Raw genomic sequence first — 23,992 nt, 5'->3', positions numbered from 1 at the left:
TGGGTGCACCTCAGCCACGCTCAAGGTCCTAAACGATATCTTAACCGCCATCGATAAGAAACATTACTGTGCAGCCGTATTCATTGATCTGGCCAAGGCTTTCGACTCTGTCAATCACCACATCCTCATCGGCAGACTCAACAGCCTTGGTTTCTCAAATGATTGCCTCGCCTGGTTCACCAACTACTTCTCTGATAGAGTTCAGTGTGTCAAATCTGAGGGTCTGTTGTCCGGACCTCTGGCAGTCTCTATGGGGGTGCCACAGGGTTCAATTCTTGGACCGACTCTCTTCTCTGTATACATCAATGAGGTCGCTCTTGCTGCTGGTGAGTCTCTGATCCACCTCTACGCAGACGACACCATTCTATATACTTCCGGCCCTTCTTTGGACACTGTGTTAACAACCCTCCAGGCAAGCTTCAATGCCATACAACTCTCCTTCCGTGGCCTCCAATTGCCCTTAAATACAAGTAAAACTAAATGCATGCTCTTCAACCGATCACTACCTGCACCTACCCGCCTGTCCAACATCACTACTCTGGACGGCTCTGACTTAGAATACGTGGACAACTACAAATACTTAGGTGTCTGGTTAGACTGTAAACTCTCCTTCCAGACCCATATCAAACATCTCCAATCCAAAGTTAAATCTAGAATTGGCTTCCTATTTCGCAACAAAGCATCCTTCACTTATGCTGCCAAACATACCCTTGTAAAACTGACCATCCTACCAATCCTCGACTTTGGCGATGTAATTTACAAAATAGCATCCAATACCCTACTCAACAAATTGGATGCAGTCTATCACAGTGCAATCCGTTTTGTCACCAAAGCCCCATATACTACCCACCATTGCGACCTGTACGCTCTCGTTGGCTGGCCCTCGCTTCATACTCGTCGCCAAACCCACTGGCTCCATGTCATCTACAAGACCCTGCTAGGTAAAGTCCCCCTTATCTCAGCTCGCTGGTCACCATAGCATCTCCCACCTGTAGCACACGCTCCAGCAGGTATATCTCTCTGGTCACCCCCAAAACCAATTCTTTCTTTGGCCGTCTCTCTTTCCAGTTCTCTGCTGCCAATGACTGGAACGAACTACAAAATCTCTGAAACTGGAAACACTTATCTCCCTCACTAGCTTTAAGCACCAACTGTCAGAGCAGCTCACAGATTACTGCACCTGTACATAGCCCACCTATAATTTAGCCCTATCAACTACCTCTTTCCAAACTGTATTTAATTTATTTATTTATTTTGCTCCTTTGCACCCCATTATTTTTATTTCTACTTTGCACATTCTTCCATTGCAAAACTACCATTCCAGTGCTTTACTTGCTATATTGTATTTACTTTGCCACCAAGGCCTTTTTTTTTTGCCTTTACCTCCCTTCTCACCTCATTTGCTCACATTGTATATAGACTTGTTTATACTTTATTATTGACTGTATGTTTGTTTTACTCCATGTGTAACTCTGTGTTGTTGTATCTGTCGAACTGCTTTGCTTTATCTTGGCCAGGTCGCAATTGTAAATGAGAACTTGTTCTCAACTTGCCTACCTGGTTAAATAAAGGTAAAATAAATAAATAAATAAAAATAACCCTGCATTGTGTGTGCACTACCGCCGCGTCCTTCCTTGTATCCTAGTAACCAAGGAATAGCTCAGTCAGAGGTATTCAAGCAAAATAATGAAATACAATAAGACACAAGTAAATGCTTGTTATGGATCCTTTTCATACAACTTTTAAAGTTTAATATTAGTTTTACATCCATCAAATGTAAAAGATAAATAAAAATGATTAGCTTCATTTTTCTTAAAACCATGTATTTTTACCCCCCTACAGTAGGATTGAAATGATCCAAAAGTGATATCCGGTAACAAACTTCGCGCTTTGAGTTTGAGTTCAAGGGGGGATTTGAAGGTAAAAAAAAGCGCTTTTAATAATATGTATTTTTATTATAAAGCAATTGAACTAGTCCGTGATATAGTTACAGTTAGTTTGTGGATTCTTGTTCTTCTTGTTTCTCTGTTTATGGGAATGTGCGGTTTTATGATATAACTTGCATGGTACAGTTGGTCTGCACAGCTTGCTTCTGTCAGTAAAACAGTTCAAGTTAGCGTTACCTAGCAAATTAGCTAGCAGTTAGCGACCTAGTTTAACTAGCTTAATGCAAATGCCATTTACTAGTTCCAACCTATACAAATGTGCTATTCACCCCCAGAAAGTGACCAACCACTCTCCCTAACTTGAGAATCTTCTGTGCAGATGGAGAACTTCATCCTGTATGAGGAAATTGGAACAGGACGCAAGTCAGTGGTTTATAAGGGGAGGAGGAAAGGGAGCATCAATTTTGTTGCAATTATTTGTAGTGACAAGTCAAAAAGACATGAAATTACTAACCACGTAAGTATCCAGCATCACTTCCTTGTAGTACACACATCCCTTTCAACTGGTTTGACTGAGTAACATTTTACAAGCAGTTTGCTACACCCGCAATAACATCTGCTAAACGTGTATGTGACCAATACAATTTGATTTGATTTGAACACTGACTGAGCCTATGGTGTATCCACAGGTACGGCTAACTCATGACATTAAACATGAGAATGTGGTAACCTTCTATGAGTGGTATGAAACCAGCAACCATCTTTGGCTTGTAGTGGAACTGTGCACAGGTGAGATGCTTATTTGGTACTGTAAGAATACCATCGTTACCTTATGTCAACCTTTTACCTTTACGTTTCACAAAGCATGAATGTGATTTGATAGTGTATAATGGTAGGATAATAATAATCATTCATCATTTCTCTAAATTTTAGGGGGTTCACTGGAGTCAGTCATCACCCAGGATGAGTGCCTGTCAGAAGATGTAGTGAGGGAATTTGCCATCGATCTGGTCAAAGGCTTGAGATACATCCATGATGCTGGTATCGTGTTCTCTGACCTCACTCCCTCCAAGGTGCGGTACAGTATAGATGTCCCGACTCTCTAATTTTCAATTGGTCAAACAATCAACTCTATATCGAGGCTCATCTGACATTTAATACATTTTATAGATCAAACCATCCTAACACTTTACACCCAAGGAGCTCCTTTTGTCAACTAAGCAATGCTGATTATTTCTAGCCAACATTTATTCTGTGTCTCAGTTTTGATTTCATGAAGTCAATGGAATTTGATTCTGACCTTGTTTTTTTCCTCCTATAGATATTGTTGGATGGCCCTGGCACTTTGAAGTACTCTAACTTCTGCCTGTCTAAAGCTGAGGGGGAGAATCTGGAGGAGTTTTTTGCTTTAGTCACAGCAGACGAAACAGGTGGAGGGGATGGCAAAGAAAACACATCAAGAAGAAATATCAAGAGCAGAATCCAAGGTGACCCTTACAGTACATATTGTTATACCATGGCATTGTTGAATACTTGTATCTGATTGGCTTGAAGGGCATTCTAGAGCGTGCATAATTTCCCTATAACGCACGGTATATCCCCACGGTAAAATTCAATGGCTTTAGTTCATTCTTACATGTTCTATGTTTGAGCTGCTTTTGAATGCATAAGTCGAATTGAAAACATTATTGGCATTGTTGAATTCGATTTTTATAATAGCAAGCTAGGACTGATGGTTTGGTTAGCTAAACTAGGAAGTCTGTTTGTTTGGTTACCAGGGCAACTACTGTAGCTATCTAGTAAACTTGCTAGCTATGTCAGTAGATGTTGAACACATTTCTACCGGTAAATTAACACATTTCTACCGGCAAATGTGTTAAATTATAGCCATGGTATAAAAGGGATAATCAACTCGGGACTCAATGGGTTCTCTGGAAAATAATGCAACTCCGTGGAAAGTTAGTTCCACCCCACTAGCGCGTCATTCCTAATTTTCCATAGAACACATAGCCCCTCATTGATTATCCCTTACTTATTGGATGTTTACTAGAATGTTCTATCACATATCCTATTGTCACTACACAGAGTCGCTACATTGTTCGCAGGACAAACTCAGCCTGTTTCATTACACTGGTGTCAGAAGAGAAGTGGGATCCAACTTCTGACCCCAGTGTAATGAAACAGGAAGGGAGAGTGATCCAACTTCTGACACCAGTGTAATGAAACGGGAAGGGAGACTGATCCAACTTCTGACCCCAGTGTAATGAAACAGGCAGGGAGACTGATCCAACTTCTGACCCCAGTGTAATGAAACAGACAGGGAGAGTGATCCAACTTCTGACCCCAGTGTAATGAAACAGGCAGAGAGACTGATCCAACTTCTGACCCCAGTGTAATGAAACAGGAAGGGAGAGGGATCCAACTTCTGACCCCAGTGTAATGAAACAGGAAGGGAGAGTGATCCAACTTCTGACACCAGTGTAATGAAACAGGAAGGGAGAGTGATCCAACTTCTGACCCCAGTGTAATGAAACAGGCAGGGAGAGTGATCCAACTTCTGACCCCAGTGTAATGAAACAGGCAGGGAGAGTGATCCAACTTCTGACACCAGTGTAATGAAACAGGCAGGGAGAGTGATCCAACTTCTGACCCCAGTGTAATGAAACAGGCAGGGAGAGTGATCCAACTTCTGACCCCAGTGTAATGAAACAGGCAGGGAGGGACAGTGACCCAACTTCTGACCCCTGTGTAATGAAACAGGCAGGGAGGGACAGTGACCCAACTTCTGACCCCAGTGTAATGAAACAGGCAGGGACAGTGACCCAACTTCTGACCCCAGTGTAATGAAACAGGCAGGGAGAGTGAGCTTTCCCGCGGTGGTCGATGAACCCTCAACTTTCTGGCCCAAAGTCACAAAAGCATGCTCAAGTGGCAGAGTCGATATCCACGCTTATAAACACAGGGTCGCCACAATATCATATATCATATGCCTGTATCATATCACGGTTTTCAATATGTTGTATAATGGAGATGTCTTTGTCTTTCTTCAGGGTCTCCAATATACTGTGCACCAGAGGTGGTCAAAGGGGGGGACCACAGTATCAGTAGTGATCTGTGGGCCCTGGGCTGTATATTCTATGAGATGTTTTCAGGTACTCATCAAATCACTTGGGCTGTGTCCCAGATCTGTTTGTCCTCTTGCCAACTCCTTTGCTCATTGTCATTGCAATTAGTGACAAGTAGTTGGCACAGTAGCACAAACAGACAGGCAGTCAGGCTATCAAATCACTTGATTTATTGACATTAATAACAGTACTCATTTCATACCTAAATAGACCTTCTGTCTTGTTTTGCGGTAATTTGTCAGGAAAACCACCATTCTTCTCCGAGACGTTTTCTGAGTTGATTGAGCTGATATTACTTCAGGATCCTCCATCTCCAAGTCAAACGGGTAAAATGCCAATTTTTATTGCGTAACAAAATATGTTTTTATTGTCACAAGAGCATCTTAATTATAGTCCATTTCGTCTTTGTTGTTAAAGGGGCTTCTTCCTGCAAGCCTACACAAGAGTTCCAAAGCCTGCTTAAAGGTTTGCTTCAGAAAGACCCTCAGAAGAGGTACGTCCCTACTCCCTTCACCAAATCAGATTCTTGGTTTGAAGTTTCTATGATGGATAATTCATATTATCCCTTTGACATATGACCTTTGGAATGGGCGATACCTAGTCAGTTACACAACTGAATGCCTTCAACAGAAATGTATTTTTCGCATTTAACCCAACCCCTTTAAATCAGAGCGGTGTGGGGGGCTGCCTTAATCGACGTCATCGGTGCCCAAGGAGCAGTTGTTGTTGGGGTTTAATTTCCGGCAGTGTTTTCCACCTTGCTAACTCAGGGATTCGAAGCAGCGACCTTTCGGTGACCGGCCCAACACTCTTAACCACTAGGCTACCTGTGTAGGACAAGTGGGCCGACATAAGTTTGGTCAGAAAGAGAGGGCTTTATTAGACTTCAGATTTTAACTGTTCTTCTCAGGATAAACTGGACTCAGTTACTGGTCCACCCATTCTGGAGAGGAGTGTTCTCTGAGGTCCACACCAGCGAGGAGGAGGAAGAAGAAGATGTCTCATTCAGCTCCAGGTAATGTTTATGTTTCATATAACCATCAGGGAATTTATTCACAAAGTGTCTCGGAGTAGGAGTGCTGATTTAGGATCTGTTTTGCCTTTTAGATCACAATGAATAAGATTACATGGACTGGAGGGAACTAATCCTAGATCAGTACACTTATTCTGAGATGCTTTGTGAATACAGGCCTGGTCTCAGTCTCGTTTCCTCAAAGGAGTTACCTCATTACAGTCCCTGGTGGTATGCACCATTTCCTCGAATTGTGTCCCCTGGCCTCAACACAAAGCATTACGTTGGGTATTTCATGTTTGGACATGGATTACATGTTAAACATCAAATCAAATTTCAAAACAAATCCAAGTTGATTTGTAACATGCTGAATTGTAGCTTTTTATTGATCCCCTTAAAGGGATACTTCAGGATTTTGGCAATGAACTCGTGAATAGCATTTTTCTATCTCTGCGTGCATTTTGAAGGAAGTTGCTAACTAGCGCTAGCACAAGGATTTGAAGTCTATCATGCTAACAGATACCATAGACTGCTTGTTAGCATTAGTTTGCAAAACTACCTCTAACTTTCTTCATACTGGATGCAGATACTGTACATAAAAATGGTATCAACAAGTTCATCTGACTCTGGGGAAGTAGATAAAGGGCCTCATTGCCAAAATCCCAAAGTATCCCTTTATAGTTAAACCTTTGTTCTGCAATTGTAGGAAATGGACTTGTACAGCAAGCATTTGTCTGCCAATGTTAGTTTAATGTACATAGACAGGTCATTTATAAACTGTTTGAGAAGCTCTGTCTCCCCTGTTTCAACGCCAAACACTGTTGTGCAGTTGCATATCTTCCTCCCCTGTTTCAACACCAAACACTGTTGTGCAGTTGCATATCTTCCTCCCCTGTTTCAACACCAAACACTGTTGTGCAGTTGCATATCTTCCTCCCCTGTTTCAACACCAAACACTGTTGTGCAGTTGCATATCTTCCTCCCCTGTTTCAACACCAAACACTGTTGTGCAGTTGCATATCTTCCTCCCCTGTTTCAACACCAAACACTGTTGTGCAGTTGCATATCTTCCTCCCCTGTTTCAACACCAAACACTGTTGTGCAGTTGCATATCTTCCTCCCCTGTTTCAACGCCAAACACTGTTGTGCAGTTGCATATCTTCCTCCCCGGCCTTTTCTCATGACATAACTTCTTGAGAATGCATGTTGGTCTGATGTTATCATAAACCATTCCTGTGTGTTCAGGATGGAGCCTGGACCTGCCCAATCAGATGGGTTGTACTGTGAGCCGTTAGTGGGAGGAAGACAAAGGACTTCACAGAGCACACACACAGACACAAACGTGTTGCTGATGTTGAATATGATTTACTAAGTGCAATATGAGCATAAGATAACAGTTAGTTTCACTTGTGTAATAACCTATACCTCTAAACTCTATAACCATGTAATAACACAGCAGGTTCTTTGTAACTACAGTGTAGCTACTATAGGTGTCTTATTACTGTGTAGTTACATAAGTCTAAGGTCATGCGTTTCCTTGCTGTTTGTAGTCTGGTGATGTTTTACTAGTTTACTAGTTGATATGCACTAGCTGATATCTGACCTTTCGTTTGGCTGCAGTGTGGGGAGGAGTGGTGTCTGTGCCTCTAGCCAGTCATCAGCAGTGACACCTGTCTCAGTGACCTCCCAGGGACCAGGAGGGGGATACAGAGGGGTACAGGGAGGGGCCGCAGGGGCAGAGGAGCCCGTCCGCATGCACCCCAACAAATCATTCCGATTAGGTAATGCTTTCTGGGAAGGTGGAAGAAGACATGTTGATGACAGCTGATGACAGTGTAGGAGCTATGTCTGAACATAGTTCTATTCTTCTTCTTCTCGTAGACAAAATGACAGAGCTTAGACCAAAGAGTGCACTGGACAAAGATACCAGGGAGTCCATATTCCTCCTCAGGTATGATCAGTGTTCATCTCCAGTTGTTCTGATAATTTACTGAACATTGTGTTGGATCAACAACTTGACTTAAGTCAAACTGGAAAATACTAATCTCATGTCTTTTTTTAAAAATTAATGTTTTTTAAAATCTCAAAATGAAGCATGTTTTATGTGATCTTTTTCATCAATCAGCTCTCGTCCAACTCCAAGAATGAGTTGCACTGCAAGAGATCCACCCAACAGGACACCATTACCTCAAGTGAGTTCTTCTCTTATCAAATAGCCAAAGGAGAGCTCTGCCATACCTCTGCAACCTTCTCCACAATTACATTTGAAGTGTAATCTTTCTGTGAGCTGTCTGTAATCAGAAACATGGTAATAGTAATCAGACTATTACCATGGCGCCTGTAGACTGCAGAAACTGGTAGTTGAGAATTCATTATTTTGAAAGGTTATTCTCGGTTACAGTTGTTTGTTAACCGTTGGCGCCCTCTACAGCATTCTCAGTGAAGTGCATATTTTTTCTCCAGATGGATTTCCTGTAAGCATAAGGACATTGTAATACATAAGAATGTCCAAACTTCACTTTCATTTAGCCGCTTTAGCCACTTTAATTTATGAGATCTTTGCAAGTCTGGTGTGTGAGTAATGTTTGATTATCGGGCTGTAGTGGAGCGGGTCAATAGCTTCAAGTTCCTTGCTGTTCACATTACTAAGGAATTACACACACACACCAACACAGTCGTGAAGAAGGCACAACAACGGCTCTTCCTCAGGAGGCTGAAAATATTCGGCATGGGCCCTCAGATCCTCAAAACGTTCTACAACTGCACCATTGAGAGCATCTTGACTGGCTGCATCACCACTTCGTATGGCAACTGTTTGGCATCCCACCACATGGCGCTACAGAGGGTAGTGTGTACGGCCCAGTACATCACTGGGGCCCAGCTTCGTGCCATCCAGGACCTCTATACAAGGCAGTGTCAGAGGAAGGCCCTAAAAATGGTCAAAGACTCCAGCCACCCAAGTCATAGACTGTTCTCTCTGCTACCGCAGGGCAAGCGGTTCCCATACAACAAGTCTGGAACCAACAGGACCCTGAACAACTTCTAGCCCCAAGCCATAAGACTGCTAAATAGTTAGTCCGGGTAGCTATTGGTTAACTATTTAACTATCTGCAGTAACACCTGATTTATCTATCTTGTTGCCTGTTGACTACTTTATAACTACCTATATGTACATACAGTATCCACCTCAACTACCTTGTATCCCTACACATGTTCTCAGTACTAGTAGCATTTATATAGTTATCAGTACTCATTGTGGATTTATTCTTTGTTATTGTTTTTCTATTATTAAAAAAAAAAGAAATCTGTGTTCATGGTTGGGAAGTAAGTAAGTATTACACTGTTAGTGTACACCTGTTGTGTATAAGCATGTGACAATTAAAATGAGATTAGATTTGATGTTCTACATGATCACATACTGTAATTGTGCTCATTTGTAATGATGACATCACTGTGGTCGTTGTCATCTCCAGGACAGTGTGGTGGCCAGTGGTCTGAATGACATCAGTTACTGTATAAAGGACCTGGTGTACACTGACTCTGACCTGGCAGTAACACCTATTATGGACAACCCAAAGGTAACACAAACTACATAATGTAACTGTGCTCTTTCTCCTGTTAAAAAAACTAGTTTTCTTTCTAGTAATACATTGTTATTAATTATTGTTGGGTTTTGAGTTTTCATGAAAGGCATGTCACTGTATTTGTGAATGTGACATTAAAACTCTGCTCTGTATTTAAGCAATAGTTTCAGTGCCCATGCTGATGGGGAATTTTAGGGAGGTGCGCGGTTCCGCTGTGCGTCCCCCATGGACGGTGGACTCGGAACCAGATAGTCCAGCGTCCCATTGTGAAATATCTATCACGGGTCCTCGGCTTTGGACTCTGAATTGTTCTTAAGAACAGAGGTGGGCAATCCACAACTCTTGTGCATTCTAGTAACAAAGCTGTGTATATTTTTTCAGATTCTGAAGACCGCTCCAGTGCGATATGACCTGAAGACTTTGTGTGTCCGAGCATACTCAGGTAATGAAGAAGAACAAATAGGAAAGTCTCGACTGCTGTGCCGCTGCTGAGTAACACTTGGACACACTCTGAAATTGACAGGTGTTTAGCAGGTGTTAATATACACACACACAGGTTAGACAGACAGCTAAAACGGTTATTGAGCTCCTCTGACCCCCCCCCCTATAGTGGAGAAGCTGTCCTGTCTGAGCTCTGAGGACTGGAGGGTGTTTCTGCAGCAGCTGTGCTCTTCTCTGGAGGCCCAGGCTGATAAGACCACGACGGGGGTCCGCTCTAAACTCAACCTCCTCTGCTATCTGTGTACCATAGCTGCCCACAAGGACACAGCTACCAGGCTCATCAACTCCGAGCTGGTAAGGGAAGGGTCACTGCCTGACGGTCTGACCACATGCCCAGCATGCCTGCCATTCCTCCCAGGGCTGCTGCTTTTAACAAGACATGGGCCCCTCTGGGCTAATTTAAGTGTTCAGAACTTAGGCTCTCAGAAGATAATTCTTAGAATCACAACACAACCTCTGGCCTTGCTGAGGCTTCTCAAGTGTTAGAAAGGTGAAAGGCCGCGGCACTACAAAGCCGTCAAAGGGTTCCTATATTTACCATGTGACCCGAGCTCCTTAGCATAGCTACAGTACGTGTTGGCCTCTGTTGATCAGTGGGAAGCTGAAACAGTAGTCAGCTAGGTGGGACCAGGAAGTTAACGCTTTCCTCAAGATAATAATAAAATGAACTTCCTTTTTCCTTTACTTTTTGTTACTGAGATCCGCTCAGCTGTAACATGTTCAATGACCCTAGTTATTTATGAGAGCACAAAGACCAGGAGGATGTCCCAAATGACACCCTATTCCCTATATAGTGCACTCCTTTTGACCAGGGTCTATAGAGGTCTGGTCAGAAGTATTGCACTATATAGGGAATAGGGTTCCATTTGGACGCACAGATATCATCAAGTTACTTCCTCGTTGCAGTGATGAGGTATTACGTTGAGACATAATCTGGTGAAATTTAAGATCAAATCTCTTCATTTGTTTATTAATGAAATGTTCAGACTGAGGATTGATTCAAGCGTAGTAAATATATTTATCCTAGAACTATTAACCACTAGATGGCATTCCATCACTCACTCAGATTGAACTGAAAATGACATCACCACAATCATTAGACCTCATGGTATCTTTAGTATATCATTTCTTTAGACATATTCGGACACTATAGCCAGCCGTGACTGAGTTTATGACAATGATGTATTGGCAACTTGACTAATTCAGTATTGTACTACTGAAAGACGACTGGACTGAAAAAAATAATGGAAAAGTAATTCCTTCGGAAAGTATTCAGACCCCTTGACTTTTTCCACATTTTGTTACGTTACAGCCTTATTCAAACATTTATTAAATTGTCATTTTTCCTCATCAATCTACAAACAATAATGACAAAGCAAAAACAGATTTTTTTTATTTGTGCTCATTTATTAAATATAAAAACTGAAATATCACATTTACATAAGTATTCAGACCCTTTACTCAGTACTTTGTTGACAGCGATTACAGCCTTGAGTCTTCTTGGGTATGACACTACAAGCTTGGCACACCTGTATTTGGGAGTTTCTCTCATTCTTCTCTGCAGATCCTCTCAAGCTCTGTAAGGTTGGATGGGGAGTGTTGCTGCACAGCTATTTTCAGGTTTCTCCAGAGATGTTTGATTGAGTTCAAGTCTGAGCTCTGGCTGGGCCACTCAATGACATTCAGAGACTTGTCCCGAAGCCACTCCTGCGTTGTCTTGGCTGTGTGCTTAGGGTCGTTGTCCTGTTGGAAGGTGAACCTTCGCCTCTGTCTGAGGTCCTGAGTGCTCTGGAGCAGGTTTTCATCAAGGATCTCTCTGTACTTTTCTCCGTTCATCTTTGCCTCAATCATGACTAGTTTCCCAGTCCCTGCCGCTGAAAAACATCCCCACAGCACCATGCTGCCACCACCATGTTTCACTGTAGGGATGGTGCCAGGTTTCCTCCAGACGTGACGCTTTGCATTCAGGCCAAAGAGTTCTATCTTGGTTTCATCAGACCAGAGAATCTTGTTTCTATCATCCTGAGTGGTGCAGCGGTTTAAGGTACTGCATCACTACAGGACCGGGTTCGATCCACTCTACCATAAAGGCCTGATTGGTGGAGTGCTGCGAAGATGGTTGTCCTTCTGGAAGGTTCTCCTATCTCCACAGTGGAACTCTAGAGCTCTGTCCGAGTGACCATTGGGTTCTTGATCACCTCCCTGACAAATGCCCTTCTTCCCCGATTGCTCAGTTCGGCCTAGTGGCCAGCTTTAGGAAGAGTCTTGGTGGTTCCAAACGTCTTCAATTTAAGAATGATGGAGGCCACTGTGTTCTCGGGGAACTCTGCAATGCTGCAGAAATGTTTCGATATCCTTCCCCAGATCTGTGCCTCCACACAATCCTGTCTCAGAGTTCTACAGAACATTCCTTTGACCTCATGGCTTGGTTTTTGCTCTGTCAACTGTGGGACTTTATCTAGACAGGTGTGTGCCTTTCCAAATCATGTCCAATCAATTGAATTTACCACAGGTGGACTCCAATCAAGTTGTAGAAACATCTCAAGGATGATCAATGGCAACAGGATGCACCTGAGCTCAATTTAGAGTCTCATAGCAAAAGATCTGAATACTTTTATGTAAATAAGGTATTTCTGTTTTTAATTTTTAATAAATGTGCAAAGATTTTCTAAAAACCGGTTTTCGCCTTGTCATTATGGGGTATTTATTGAATCAATTTTAGAATAAGGCTGTAACGTAACAAAATGTGGAAAAAGCCCATGGTCTGAATACTTTCTGAAGGCACTGTACATATAAGTGCGTCACATATTGTCCGTCACAAATGTCATCCTATTCCCTATATAGTATGGGCCCTGGTCAAAAGTAGTGCACTACATAGGACATAGGATACCATTTGAGATGCAGCCTAGACCTTGGTAGTTCAGTCAAATCAAAGTGTATTGCTCACCTACACAGATGTTATAGTGGGTGAAGCGACATGCTTGTGTTACCAGCTCCTAACAGTGCAGCAAAAATGTCAATCAAGTTCACAAATAATAATAATAAAAAAGTCAGGAAGTCATGACTGTCAGAACTAATCCAGTTGACAACGCAAATAACACTGTATCAGTAATCCAAATGCAATCTGTGCATATATCCACTGAAATATATACTAAGAATGATATGTACAGCAGATATATTGCAGTGTTAACCAACTGCTGTTGTGTTCTCTCCATTTGTGACAGTTCCCTGTGTTGACCCAGCAGCTGCGTCTAGCACCTAACTGGGATGTGTGAGTTCCTTTAGCTTCCACCTGTCTGACCCCATACATACATACATACATACATACATACATACATACATACATACATACATACATACATACAACCATTCTCTGCATTCTCCATGCGCCAGTGCATGGAAATAATGTCTAGCATGTACTGTAGCCTACTGCACTTTATGATCTGATCTGGTGCCTGGTCTGGATATGCTGTAAATCACTGTTAGCCTTTACAATGATCTGATGCCTGGTCTGGATATGCTGTAAATCACTGTTAGCCTTTACAATGATCTGGTGCCTGGTCTGGATATGCTGTAAATCACTTGTAGAGAGATGTCCATCATCAGGATCATAAAAAACACCTTTGATGTGAGGATTTATATTTTTGTTGAAAGGAATTAAGAAAGGATGTTGTATAGATTAAATGAATATAATTACAGCAACACTTATTACTAAATAGTGATAAAATGATGTAAAAAATGTCAGTGTTATTTCTGTGTATGTTGTCCATGTATTTACACCAGACCTGTCTGTTCCAGGAAGACTATGACATTAGTAGCCTATGTCTATGGATGTTGTTGTATTTCAGGAAGACTATGACATTAGTAGCCTATGTCTATGGATGTTTTTGTATTCCAGGAAGACTATGACATTAGTAGCCTATGTCTATGGATGTTTTTGTATTCCAGGAAGACTATGACATTAGTAGCCTATGTCTATGGATGTTTTTGTATTCCAGGAAGACTATGACATTAGTAGCCTATGTCTATGGATGTTTTTGTATTTCAGGTGAAAACAGTGTCATGTATTTATGGTTAGACCTGTGTCCTGTGTTTGTGTGTGTGTGCGTGTGCATGTGTGTGTGTATTCCAGAAAGTTTAAGGTGATGCGGGTGCTGGGGCTGCTGGCATCCCACTGCACTGAGCTCAGAGAGGAGACCCCCATCACTGAGGTTAGTGGTGCTGTCTGTCACGCTGTCTGTCACTCTGCTGAGGTTAGTGGTGCTGTCTGTCACATTGTCTGTCAAACTGCTGAGATTAGTGGTACTGTCTGTCACGCTGTCTGTCAAACTGCTGAGATTAGTGGTGCTGTCTGTCACATTGTCTGTCAAACTGCTGAGGTTAGTGGTGCTGTCTGTCACATTGTCTGTCAAACTGCTGAGATTAGTGGTACTGTCTGTCACGCTGTCTGTCAAACTGCTGAGATTAGTGGTGCTGTCTGTCACATTGTCTGTCAAACTGCTGAGGTTAGTGGTGCTGTCTGTCACTCTGCTGAGGTTGGTGCTAATGTCCGTCACGCTGTCTGTCACACTGCTGAGGTTAGTGGTACAGTCTGTCACGCTGCTGAGATTAGTGGTGCTGTCTGTCACTCTGCTGAGGTTGGTGCTAATGTCCGTCACGCTGTCTGTCACACTGCTGAGGTTAGTGGTACAGTCTGTCACACTGCCGAGGTTAGTGGTACTGTCTGTCACGCTGCTGAGGTTAGTGGTACTGTCTGTCACGCTGCTGAGGTTAGTGGTACTGTCTGTCACGCTGCTGAGATTAGTGGTGCTGTCTGTCACTCTGCTGAGGTTGGTGCTAATGTCCGTCACGCTGTCTGTCACACTGCTGAGGTTAGTGGTACAGTCTGTCACACTGCCGAGGTTAGTGGTACTGTCTGTCACACTGCTGAGGTTAGTGGTACTGTCTGTCACACTGCCGAGGTTAGTGGCACTGTCTGTCACACTGCCGAGGTTAGTGGTACTGTCTGTCACACTGCCGAGGTTAGTGGTACTGTCTGTCACACTGCCGAGGTTAGTGGTACTGTCTGTCACACTGCCGAGGTTAGAGGTACTGTCTGTCACACTGCTGAGACTGGCATCGTCCAGCAGCACTGCACCGGGCCCCTTCACCCTGTTGTCACAGCACCTATGCTTGTCCTCTATGTATCAATGGTGGATGTGTCCCAAATGCATAGGGCTCTGGTCAAAGTGCACTATGTAGGGAATAGGCTGCCATTTGGGATTCGATCGGTGTATCACATATAACTGTCAAAGCCATGAGCTGCTGAATAGTTGAACATCACTTTAACTGTAGGAACCAGAGCAGACAGTGTAGTGGTCTCAATACAAACATCCCACAATCTTTTACACACACACAATTCTAACTATGTGAAAGACCCCTACAACATCAACAACAACAGTCAAATCTGTTGAATTAAAATCCCCTAAATCTGTTACTAATCGCAGCAGAGGCATAGAAGTCTAGTCTCTATGCAGCATAATGATCATCCAATGGGAGCGGTAGTGAGAGAAAGTACCGGGGTGAATCACCAGATGCCACTGTAACCCAGCGGTAGGTAGAGCTCTAAACAAGCGCCACCGATCCACCTGCCCAAACATGCTTATGGAGCCGTTAACAAACCGTCAAAGACATTGCGGTTAATCATTTTAAAAAACAGGATTCTATTTGATGTGAAATCTGGCGCCTCCACCCTTGATCCACGTCTTACATGGGTTTGCCATGATTTCCTGTGGTGGTTTATAGGTTTAAAGCTCATAGAGGAGGGGTATACGAGCGATATACAAAATGGCCGTCGTTAATCGGCACACCAGAGAATGGCGCAGTGACTTTTATTTTCCACAGTCTTCTTTTGTAAAGATGGCTGAGGATTTGTTGCCCCGCCCCCCACCACCCATCTGGGCACAGCTAGCTCAGATTCCCAGAGTGACAGATCCCAGAGGCTTTTATCATTGTGCTCTCCACAGGGGTTCTGTGTCTGATGGTCAGCCGCAGTCATGGCCATTTCTGCTTCAGGGCAGGGCTATTGTCACCACCATCTCCATATGTCTGCCACACTGTGGATCTCAGTGGTCGTCCGTGATCCTAGTTAAAGTTTCCACTGTGAGACGAGTTTTCTCTCTCTTGGTCCGGGCTCGTGTTGCGCCGATTGTTTTTTGAAAGGAGTTCTCACAGTGAGAATCACAAGTTACAATGCCGCAAAGTTCAATGTTTATTGTCAGCGTTGAATTTGATGCCTCAGTACGCTCTATAGGATACATAACAGAATCAGACGTCAAGTTGGTCCTACACTATCATCACAAACCTCCATTTCTCACAGTCCTTTAAAACAGTGAGCACCAATGACTGCAGCTGCTATTTTTCAGGCATACTGTTGGCTTAGTTAGGACAGGAAGAGAGGAATTAGTTCAGTATTATCCCCTTTCCTCTGCCTGTCTCTATGGATACTTCAACATCATTCTAATTAAGTGTTATCTTCCCTGGCAGAGGCAGTACTTTTCTGTGCCACAAACCACCAAGCCCCAATTCAGACATTTTCTCTCTCTCATGGCAGCGCGTCAATAGTGCTGCACACACTGTCTGCTGTTTCCACCCAGTGTCCCTTAGAAACTGGCCTAGTGTGCCGTGCCGGCCGTCCCTGCAGAATGAGCAGAACAGACTGCCTCCTGCCTCCCTCCTCTCATTGTGGGAGAATTAGCCTGTTCCATTTCCTCAGACAGGGCTTGGAGGCTCGTTCTCACTCCTCACTACTGGAAAAGGAACAGAGTGCTGGGGCCAATGAACACTGCTGTTGATTCTATTCAGTTTGGTTTCTTGTGTCTTTTGCCAAACTATGATTGTGTAAAGATTGTTATTTTAGGGAATTTAGTTTGTTAAATTTTAATTTAGGTTGTTTATCCATTACTCCAAAAACATTTGAATAATTTGGTATCCATGTATTCATCATCAAAAACACATCCATAATGGCTTGAGTTCAATTATTGCTCGCTGGCCAAAGCAATATGTCTCACGTCCTTCTGATAACTATAGGCAGAGGCCATTGGTGATCTATGGGACCATAGACTCCTGAAAACGCCTGAGGTCATGTGTGTCGCAGGCGTCAGCCCTAGATCAAACACCTGTCTTCTTCTGGACAGCCGTGGGATATTGATTGACCACACTACAGCAGAGCAGGTCACCTTTTGTTTGTTATTAGCTTGCTCCTTCCATCAATAGGACATCAGGATATATCTGTCTGCCTGTCCTGCCTGCCTTCCTGCCACCCTGTTTGTAATGAGTGAATGATCAGGCTCAAACCACTAAATGTCACAATACATTCATTAAGCTAAATCACATACCAGGGATATTTTATTGATTCAATTGATCAGTTGCATTAATGTGATGTTTAAATCAAATGTTAAAATCGGACAAATCACAAAGCTACTGCTCGTGAGAAAGGTAGTATTTTCATGTCACTTTGGCCCATTGCCCTTGGTGTGATAATTTGTCTTCATGCCTGCTGAGATGTCTCCAGGAAGACTCCAGTCTCGTGTTGTTCGGAACCACAGCTGAGACGTGATGATAGTGATGATGAGTAACAAAACCTCGGTTGCCTTGAGAAACTGGTCTCTCTGTCTCTCCCTCCCCAAGCCTCGCAGGAATGCTTAATGTTGCATGGCCTTAAACTGTCTGTAGCCTCAGTAGTTTAAAGCTCTGCCTTATGGGTTGGGGGGATGGAGGAGGGGGGTAGTAGCGGATTGTACAGGAGCGATAATGATGCGTTTGGAGGAAGTAGCCGTGTGTTGCGGCTCCAACTTAGCCTGTTTGTTTTCTTGAACAGTGAATCGTCAGTCAGTTGCAGGACATCTCTCCTGCCAAAGCTTCGTTTCTCTCTGGCATCAAACGTGAGCCAAACATCTGTTTCCTGCAAAGTCACCATTTATGTTCTTTACCGGCCAGCGCCAGGCCGCCTCGCACTGAGTGTGCTGCCTATTTGCATAGCACCCTGCTGAGAGCGCTGCCGCAGTAAGTCCGTCACATCCTCCCCACTTCTAAAGAGGACGAGACTAGGAAAATGCTAATTCCACGAATTAGCCAGTTAGGGTGTGTGTTTGCTTATATGTGAATATATATGTGTGTGTGGGTGTGTGGGTGTGGGTGCAGGGGGGGGAGGGGGGGGGTTATTATGTGGATCCTTCCAATAATTTGGGGCGGCAGGTAGCCTGGTGTTGGACTAGTAACCGGAAGGTTGCAAGATCGAATCCCCGAGCTGACAAGGTAAAAATCTGTCGTTCTGCCCCTGAACGAGGCAGTTAACCCACTGTTTCTAGGCTGTCATTGAAAATAAGAATTTGTTATTTACTGACTTGCCTAGTTAAATAAAGGTGAAAATAAATAAATAAATAACACCATAATGACATGTTTTATATGGAGTCTCATTAGCCTCCCTCCTCCCTCCCACCTTCGTCCTTTATCCAGTTCATTCTAGCTCCATACCCTTTATAGTGTTATAATGTAGCTCCGTACCCTTTATAGTGTTATAATGTAGCTCTGTACCCTTTATAGTGTTATAATGTAGCTCTGTACCCTTTATAGTGTTATAATGTAGCACTGTACCCTTTATAGTGTTATAATGTAGCTCTGTACCCTTTATAGTGTTATAATGTAGCTCTGTACCCTTTATAGTGTTATAATGTAGCTCTGTACCCTTTATAGTGTTATAATGTAGCTCTGTACCCTTTAGTGTTATAATGTAGCTCCGTACCCTTTATAGTGTTATAATGTAGCTCTGTACCCTTTATAGTGTTATACTGTAGCTCTATACCCTTTATAGTGTTATAATGTAGCACTGCACCCTTTATAGTGTTATACTGTAGCTCTATACCCTTTATAGTGTTATAATGTAGCTCTGTACCCTTTATAGTGTTATAATGTAGCTCTGTACCCTTTATAGTGTTATAATGTAGCTCTGTACCCTTTATAGTGTTATAATGTAGCACTGTACCCTTTATAGTGTTATAATGTAGCTCCGTACCCTTTATAGTGTTATAATGTAGCTCTATACCCTTTATAGTGTTATAATGTAGCTCTGTACCCTTTATAGTGTTATAATGTAGCTCTATACCCTTTATAGTGTTATAATGTAGCTCTGTACCCTTTATAGTGTTATAATGTAGCTCTATACCCTTTATAGTGTTATAATGTAGCTCTATACCCTTTATAGTGTTATAATGTAGCTCTGTACCCTTTATAGTGTTATAATGTAGCTCTGTACCCTTTATAGTGTTATAATGTAGCTCTATACCCTTTATAGTGTTATAATGTAGCTCTGTACCCTTTATAGTGTTATAATGTAGCTCTGTACCCTTTATAGTGTTATAATGTAGCTCTATACCCTTTATAGTGTTATAATGTAGCTCTATACCCTTTACAGTGTTATAATGTAGCTCTATACCCTTTATAGTGTTATAATGTAGCTCTGTACCCTTTATAGTGTTATAATGTAGCTCTGTACCCTTTATAGTGTTATAATGTAGCACTGCACCCTTTATAGTGTTACAATGTAGCTCTGTACCCTTTATAGTGTTATAATGTAGCTCTGCACCCTTTACAGTGTTATAATGTAGCTCTATACCCTTTACAGTGTTATAATGTAGCTCTATACCCTTTATAGTGTTATAATGTAGCTCTGTACCCTTTATAGTGTTATAATGTAGCTCTGTACCCTTTATAGTGTTATAATGTAGCACTGCACCCTTTATAGTGTTACAATGTTGGCTTCATTTTATTTATTTATTTTATTTTACCTTTATTTAACTAGGCAAGTCAGCTAACCACTAGGCTACCCTGCCGCCACATTCATGGAGTAATGAGCTTTAAATCTGTCATGTCTAAAGACCTCAGTTGATTAATGGACACCGTTTGACAATGTAGACCTTAGTGCTAAAGTAGAAGAATAACAGGATGGAATGGGGAAAACATCACTTCTGGCACAGTATTCTACTCTGTCTGGACATTGTTGCGTATCCAGTGTTGGTAGGGTGCATTATTCAATATAAAGTGTTGTGAAGGGCAGGAGTACTGTCACAACTGTGAGTGAGTGACTGATGCTAGTGCATTCCCTGCGCCTCCAGGCTGTTGTCATGTTCACGGAGCTGATCAGGGAGAACTTCAGGAACAGCAAACTGAAGCAGTGCCTGCTGCCGCCACTGGGGGAGCTGCTCTACCTCATCGCCACACAGGTGACGATATACTCCAAAGCAGTGCCCTTTCAACCCTATGCCTTCTACTGTCTTAATGAAATTGCCATTACAATGAATTAGACCTAACTTCTATTCAATCAATCAATCAAATGTATTTTATAAAGCCCTTTTTAAATGAGCAGTTTACAGCTAATGACTTATATGTCTGTTGGCTTAGGCCTTTATGATGATATTCTGATACTGTTGATAATCTACCACAAAGATACCTGCTTAAATAACTACTGTATTTAAGCACTCTCAGTAATATCAGCACTTAAAGATGTTTGTCTGTCTGCATTTGGTTTTTGTGTTTGATGAATGCTCACAACAGTTTGTGCAATGATTTGAAAACACTAAATGACAAATCGCTCTACAACACACAGTATTGCTTTTCATAGCTTTTCATAATGGCTTGCCACTAGTTTATTATTCCATTGAAAAGCTATGCAAAAAAGCTGTTTAACTTTCACGCTGTTTTGACTGTAAGTTATCTTGACCTCCCGCTGCATCTGAAAGCCATGTAGACACACACACATGAAGGTTCCTGGTGGTGGGATAGTATCTTTATTTTCAGGAGGGTTCCTGTTCCTCTCTGAGCTCTCCAGTTTGTCAGGGTCACTCAGTGCAGCACACACACAATGGCCATTGACTTTATTAGCTCAATAACCAATAGAAGTAAAGGGTTTTAAAGTGCCATTTATTCTCTATTGGCTATTTGTTTTTTTCTCCACAAAAGTCTTTTAATGTATGGAAATGTGCTTTCAAGGCTGAATTCAGGTAGTTCTAGTTTAATACAAATACCCGTGAAGAGTCATTTCATGTTATGGATCCACACCATATTGGTACACGCGACAATTCTCTTTCTCCTAATTTATGCTAACTGAGAGTCTTAGGAATTTGTACACCGTCTCCACAGAATAATGGAGAAGCCTCTAAATAATTTGGAGTATTCTGAGATTCGAGCAACATCTATAGGCCCTTTCCTATTATTAATACTACATGGACAACATGGGGAAACAATATGTATGAGGATTGATGTAATGTAAGTATACTGTATTACATAACAAATTAATATTAATAATAATAATATAATAATAATTTTTTTTTAAAACACAGAAAAATGAATAGACGGCATAAAAGCAGAGCTTAGGTAAAAACAAGCCATGTGGTTAATGGGCTCTCTGAACACTGCAGATGTAGGATCTTAATTTGAGACAGTTACCTAGAGCAGGAAAATGATCCTGCAGCAACAACATTTTTGTAGGGGTTGATGCATTTTTTGTTAGGGCAAATCAAGTCTGAAATTTCAAAGTGGAAATGACAAACTTTTGAAACTTTTTTAAAACTCAAATATACTACAAGTCTGCATTTCCTGCCGTGCAGGAAGGGATCAAATGAAGATCCTACATCTGCATGCAGCACAGTGTATGATCAAAGGCGTCATTAACACGGATGTAGTGATGAAAAGGTGGGAAAATGTGAGCAGCAGTGGAGATGACAGGAGGAGAATAGTGTCAATGCAAGCTAACTCAAAACAACTTCACATGTAGTGTAATAGGTGCATAAAGATTATTCTGTGTGTAAACAGTGTTTCCATACGCTTTTGGTTCACTACATCACTCCTCATTATTTACTGTCAATATGTTTTGGAGCCAATTAATTCACATATCCCCAGTTTACTACATAATAACACACATTCCCTCACCGTTACCAAAGGCATTTCCAAGTTCCAAATTTGGTAGCTAGCTAGATCATTTGCTGGGGCTTATTTATTTAGCCTAATTACGCTAGCTGCTGCTGCTTTGTTTTACCCTAATTATTCCCCCAACGAGCCGCTACAGAGGTCCTCTCTGTCTCCACTCACAGCCCCTCCCCTTTTCTTACCTTCCCTTCCCTCTCTCCCCGCAGGAGGAGAAGAAAGAGAACCCAGGAGAGCTGTGGGTTGTTCCTGCTGCCGCCTACACAGTGTTAATGAGGTGCCTTCGGGAAGGGGTAAGACTGCTGCACCTGCCTCAGCAGGAGGGAGGGAGGGAGGGGGGTGGGGGACTTCCGCGGTAATGATCCTCCTGCAAGGCCCTACAGGCATTGTTTGCCAACTGCAAGTCAAGGGCATGCAGCAGACCCAGTCGTCAGCCCCTGTCATGTACCTGCATCAAAACAACCCCCGGATGGATGGGTCCTTGTCATGACCTCGCCGGCAATTAACGACTGGTGGATACACACACGTACACACACATACACACTCTGTATGTAGGCTGTGTGTAGTGCAGTAGTGTGTCAGTCAGCCAGATAGTCAGTCTGGCCAGAGAACCGTTGTTCCTCAGCTGGTGCATCTGTTCTTCTTAATTACACAACTGAGTTTGTTTCAAAAGACCATGTCTCTTCTCCCAGAAGGGAGAGTTGATATTACGTGTTCATTATAAACTAATTAGCAAAAGTTTTAGGCTGGCCAGCGTATATACCAATATGGAGCAAGATTTATTCCAAAGATGTGTGAGTTGGGTGGGGGGGAAAATATAATTTAGTTGTACCTATGTACTTAAGAAACTTTATTTGTACGTAGGTCAATTTAAGTCTGATGCCATCTACTGTAATTTCATTGAAAGGATTTGCCTAAAAATAGGTTTTGTCCAGACAGTTTACACCAAATTTGTGAATTCTGATCCATAATCTCCAGTCTTCTATTTAAAACATATTAGTAATAATGGTGTAATGGATCCTGTTCATCTTTCCTAGAAATGATGTCAGATGTTTTTATATACCTCTAGAATGTTATATCTGGACCTCACAGCATCAGAGGGAAAGTTAATGTACATGCTTCTTACAATGTTGACAACGTTGACTGTCTGGGATAGTTCTAGAGAGAGTGCTGTCTGAGTGACTGTCTGGGATCGTTCTGGAGAGTTCTGTATGAGTGACTGTCTGGGGTAGTTCTGGAGAGAGTTCTGTATGTGTGACTGTCTGGGATAGTTCTAGAGAGAGTTCTGTATGCGTGACTGTCTGTGATAGTTCTAGAGAGAGTTCTGTCTGAGTGACTGTCTGGGATCGTTCTGGAGAGAGTTCTGTCTGGGATCGTTCTGGAGAGAGTTCTGTCTGAGTGACTGTCTAGGATCGTTCTGGAGAGTTCTGAATGAGTGACTGTCTGGGATAGTTCTGGAGAAAGTTTTGTCTGAGTGACTGTCTGGGATAGTTTTGGAGAGCGGTCTGAATGAGATAGTTCTGGAGAGAGTTCTGTCTGAGTGACTGTCTGGGATAGATTTGGAGAGAGGTCTGTATGGGATCGTTCTGGAGAGAGTTCTGTCTGAGTGACTGTCTGGGATCGTTCTGTATGAGTGACTATCTGGGATAATTCTGGAGAGAGTTCTGTATGAGTGACTGTCTGGGATAGTTCTGGAGAGGGTTCTGTCTGAGTGACTGTCTGGGATAGTTCTGGAGAGAGTTCTGTATGAGGGACTGTCTGGGATAGTTCCGTAGAGAAGTCTGTATGAGTGACTGTCTGGGATAGTTCTAGAGAGTTCTGTCTGGGATAGTTTTGGAGAGAGGTCTGTATGAGTGACCGTATGAGATAGTTCTAGAGAGAGTTCTGCCTGAGTGACTGTCTGGGATAGTTTTGGAGAGAGGTCTG

At 42.5% G+C, this 23,992-nt stretch overlaps 1 protein-coding gene across 2 annotated transcripts in view; it reads left to right on the top strand.

Annotated features, from left to right (window-relative positions):
- Window positions 1-1,786: 1,786 nt before the first annotated feature.
- LOC110520767 (serine/threonine-protein kinase ULK4) overlaps window positions 1,787-23,992 on the top strand; it is a 209,529-nt gene continuing 187,323 nt past the window's right edge. Inside the window, exons 1-19 of one of the 2 annotated variants that reach the window (XM_036937571.1) lie at window positions 1,787-1,920; window positions 2,266-2,403; window positions 2,576-2,675; window positions 2,820-2,959; window positions 3,208-3,373; window positions 4,937-5,038; window positions 5,254-5,337; window positions 5,429-5,504; window positions 5,922-6,026; window positions 7,644-7,804; window positions 7,905-7,974; window positions 8,149-8,215; window positions 9,497-9,601; window positions 9,989-10,049; window positions 10,218-10,402; window positions 13,333-13,379; window positions 14,241-14,319; window positions 20,260-20,367; window positions 22,276-22,359. In XM_036937571.1, coding sequence (XP_036793466.1) covers window positions 2,266-2,403; window positions 2,576-2,675; window positions 2,820-2,959; window positions 3,208-3,373; window positions 4,937-5,038; window positions 5,254-5,337; window positions 5,429-5,504; window positions 5,922-6,026; window positions 7,644-7,804; window positions 7,905-7,974; window positions 8,149-8,215; window positions 9,497-9,601; window positions 9,989-10,049; window positions 10,218-10,402; window positions 13,333-13,379; window positions 14,241-14,319; window positions 20,260-20,367; window positions 22,276-22,359 — 1,878 coding nt within the window. In that variant the 5' untranslated portion in view covers window positions 1,787-1,920. The remainder of the gene's footprint in view (window positions 1,921-2,265; window positions 2,404-2,575; window positions 2,676-2,819; window positions 2,960-3,207; window positions 3,374-4,936; window positions 5,039-5,253; window positions 5,338-5,428; window positions 5,505-5,921; window positions 6,027-7,643; window positions 7,805-7,904; window positions 7,975-8,148; window positions 8,216-9,496; window positions 9,602-9,988; window positions 10,050-10,217; window positions 10,403-13,332; window positions 13,380-14,240; window positions 14,320-20,259; window positions 20,368-22,275; window positions 22,360-23,992) is intronic. The other variant, XM_036937563.1, reaches the window with a different exon arrangement.

The sequence above is a fragment of the Oncorhynchus mykiss genome, chromosome 2 (genome assembly GCF_013265735.2).
Source record: "Oncorhynchus mykiss isolate Arlee chromosome 2, USDA_OmykA_1.1, whole genome shotgun sequence".
Lineage (NCBI taxonomy): Eukaryota > Metazoa > Chordata > Actinopteri > Salmoniformes > Salmonidae > Oncorhynchus > Oncorhynchus mykiss.
Note: the sequence above shows the minus strand (reverse complement) of the source record. Positions and strands in the feature narration are given on the sequence as shown.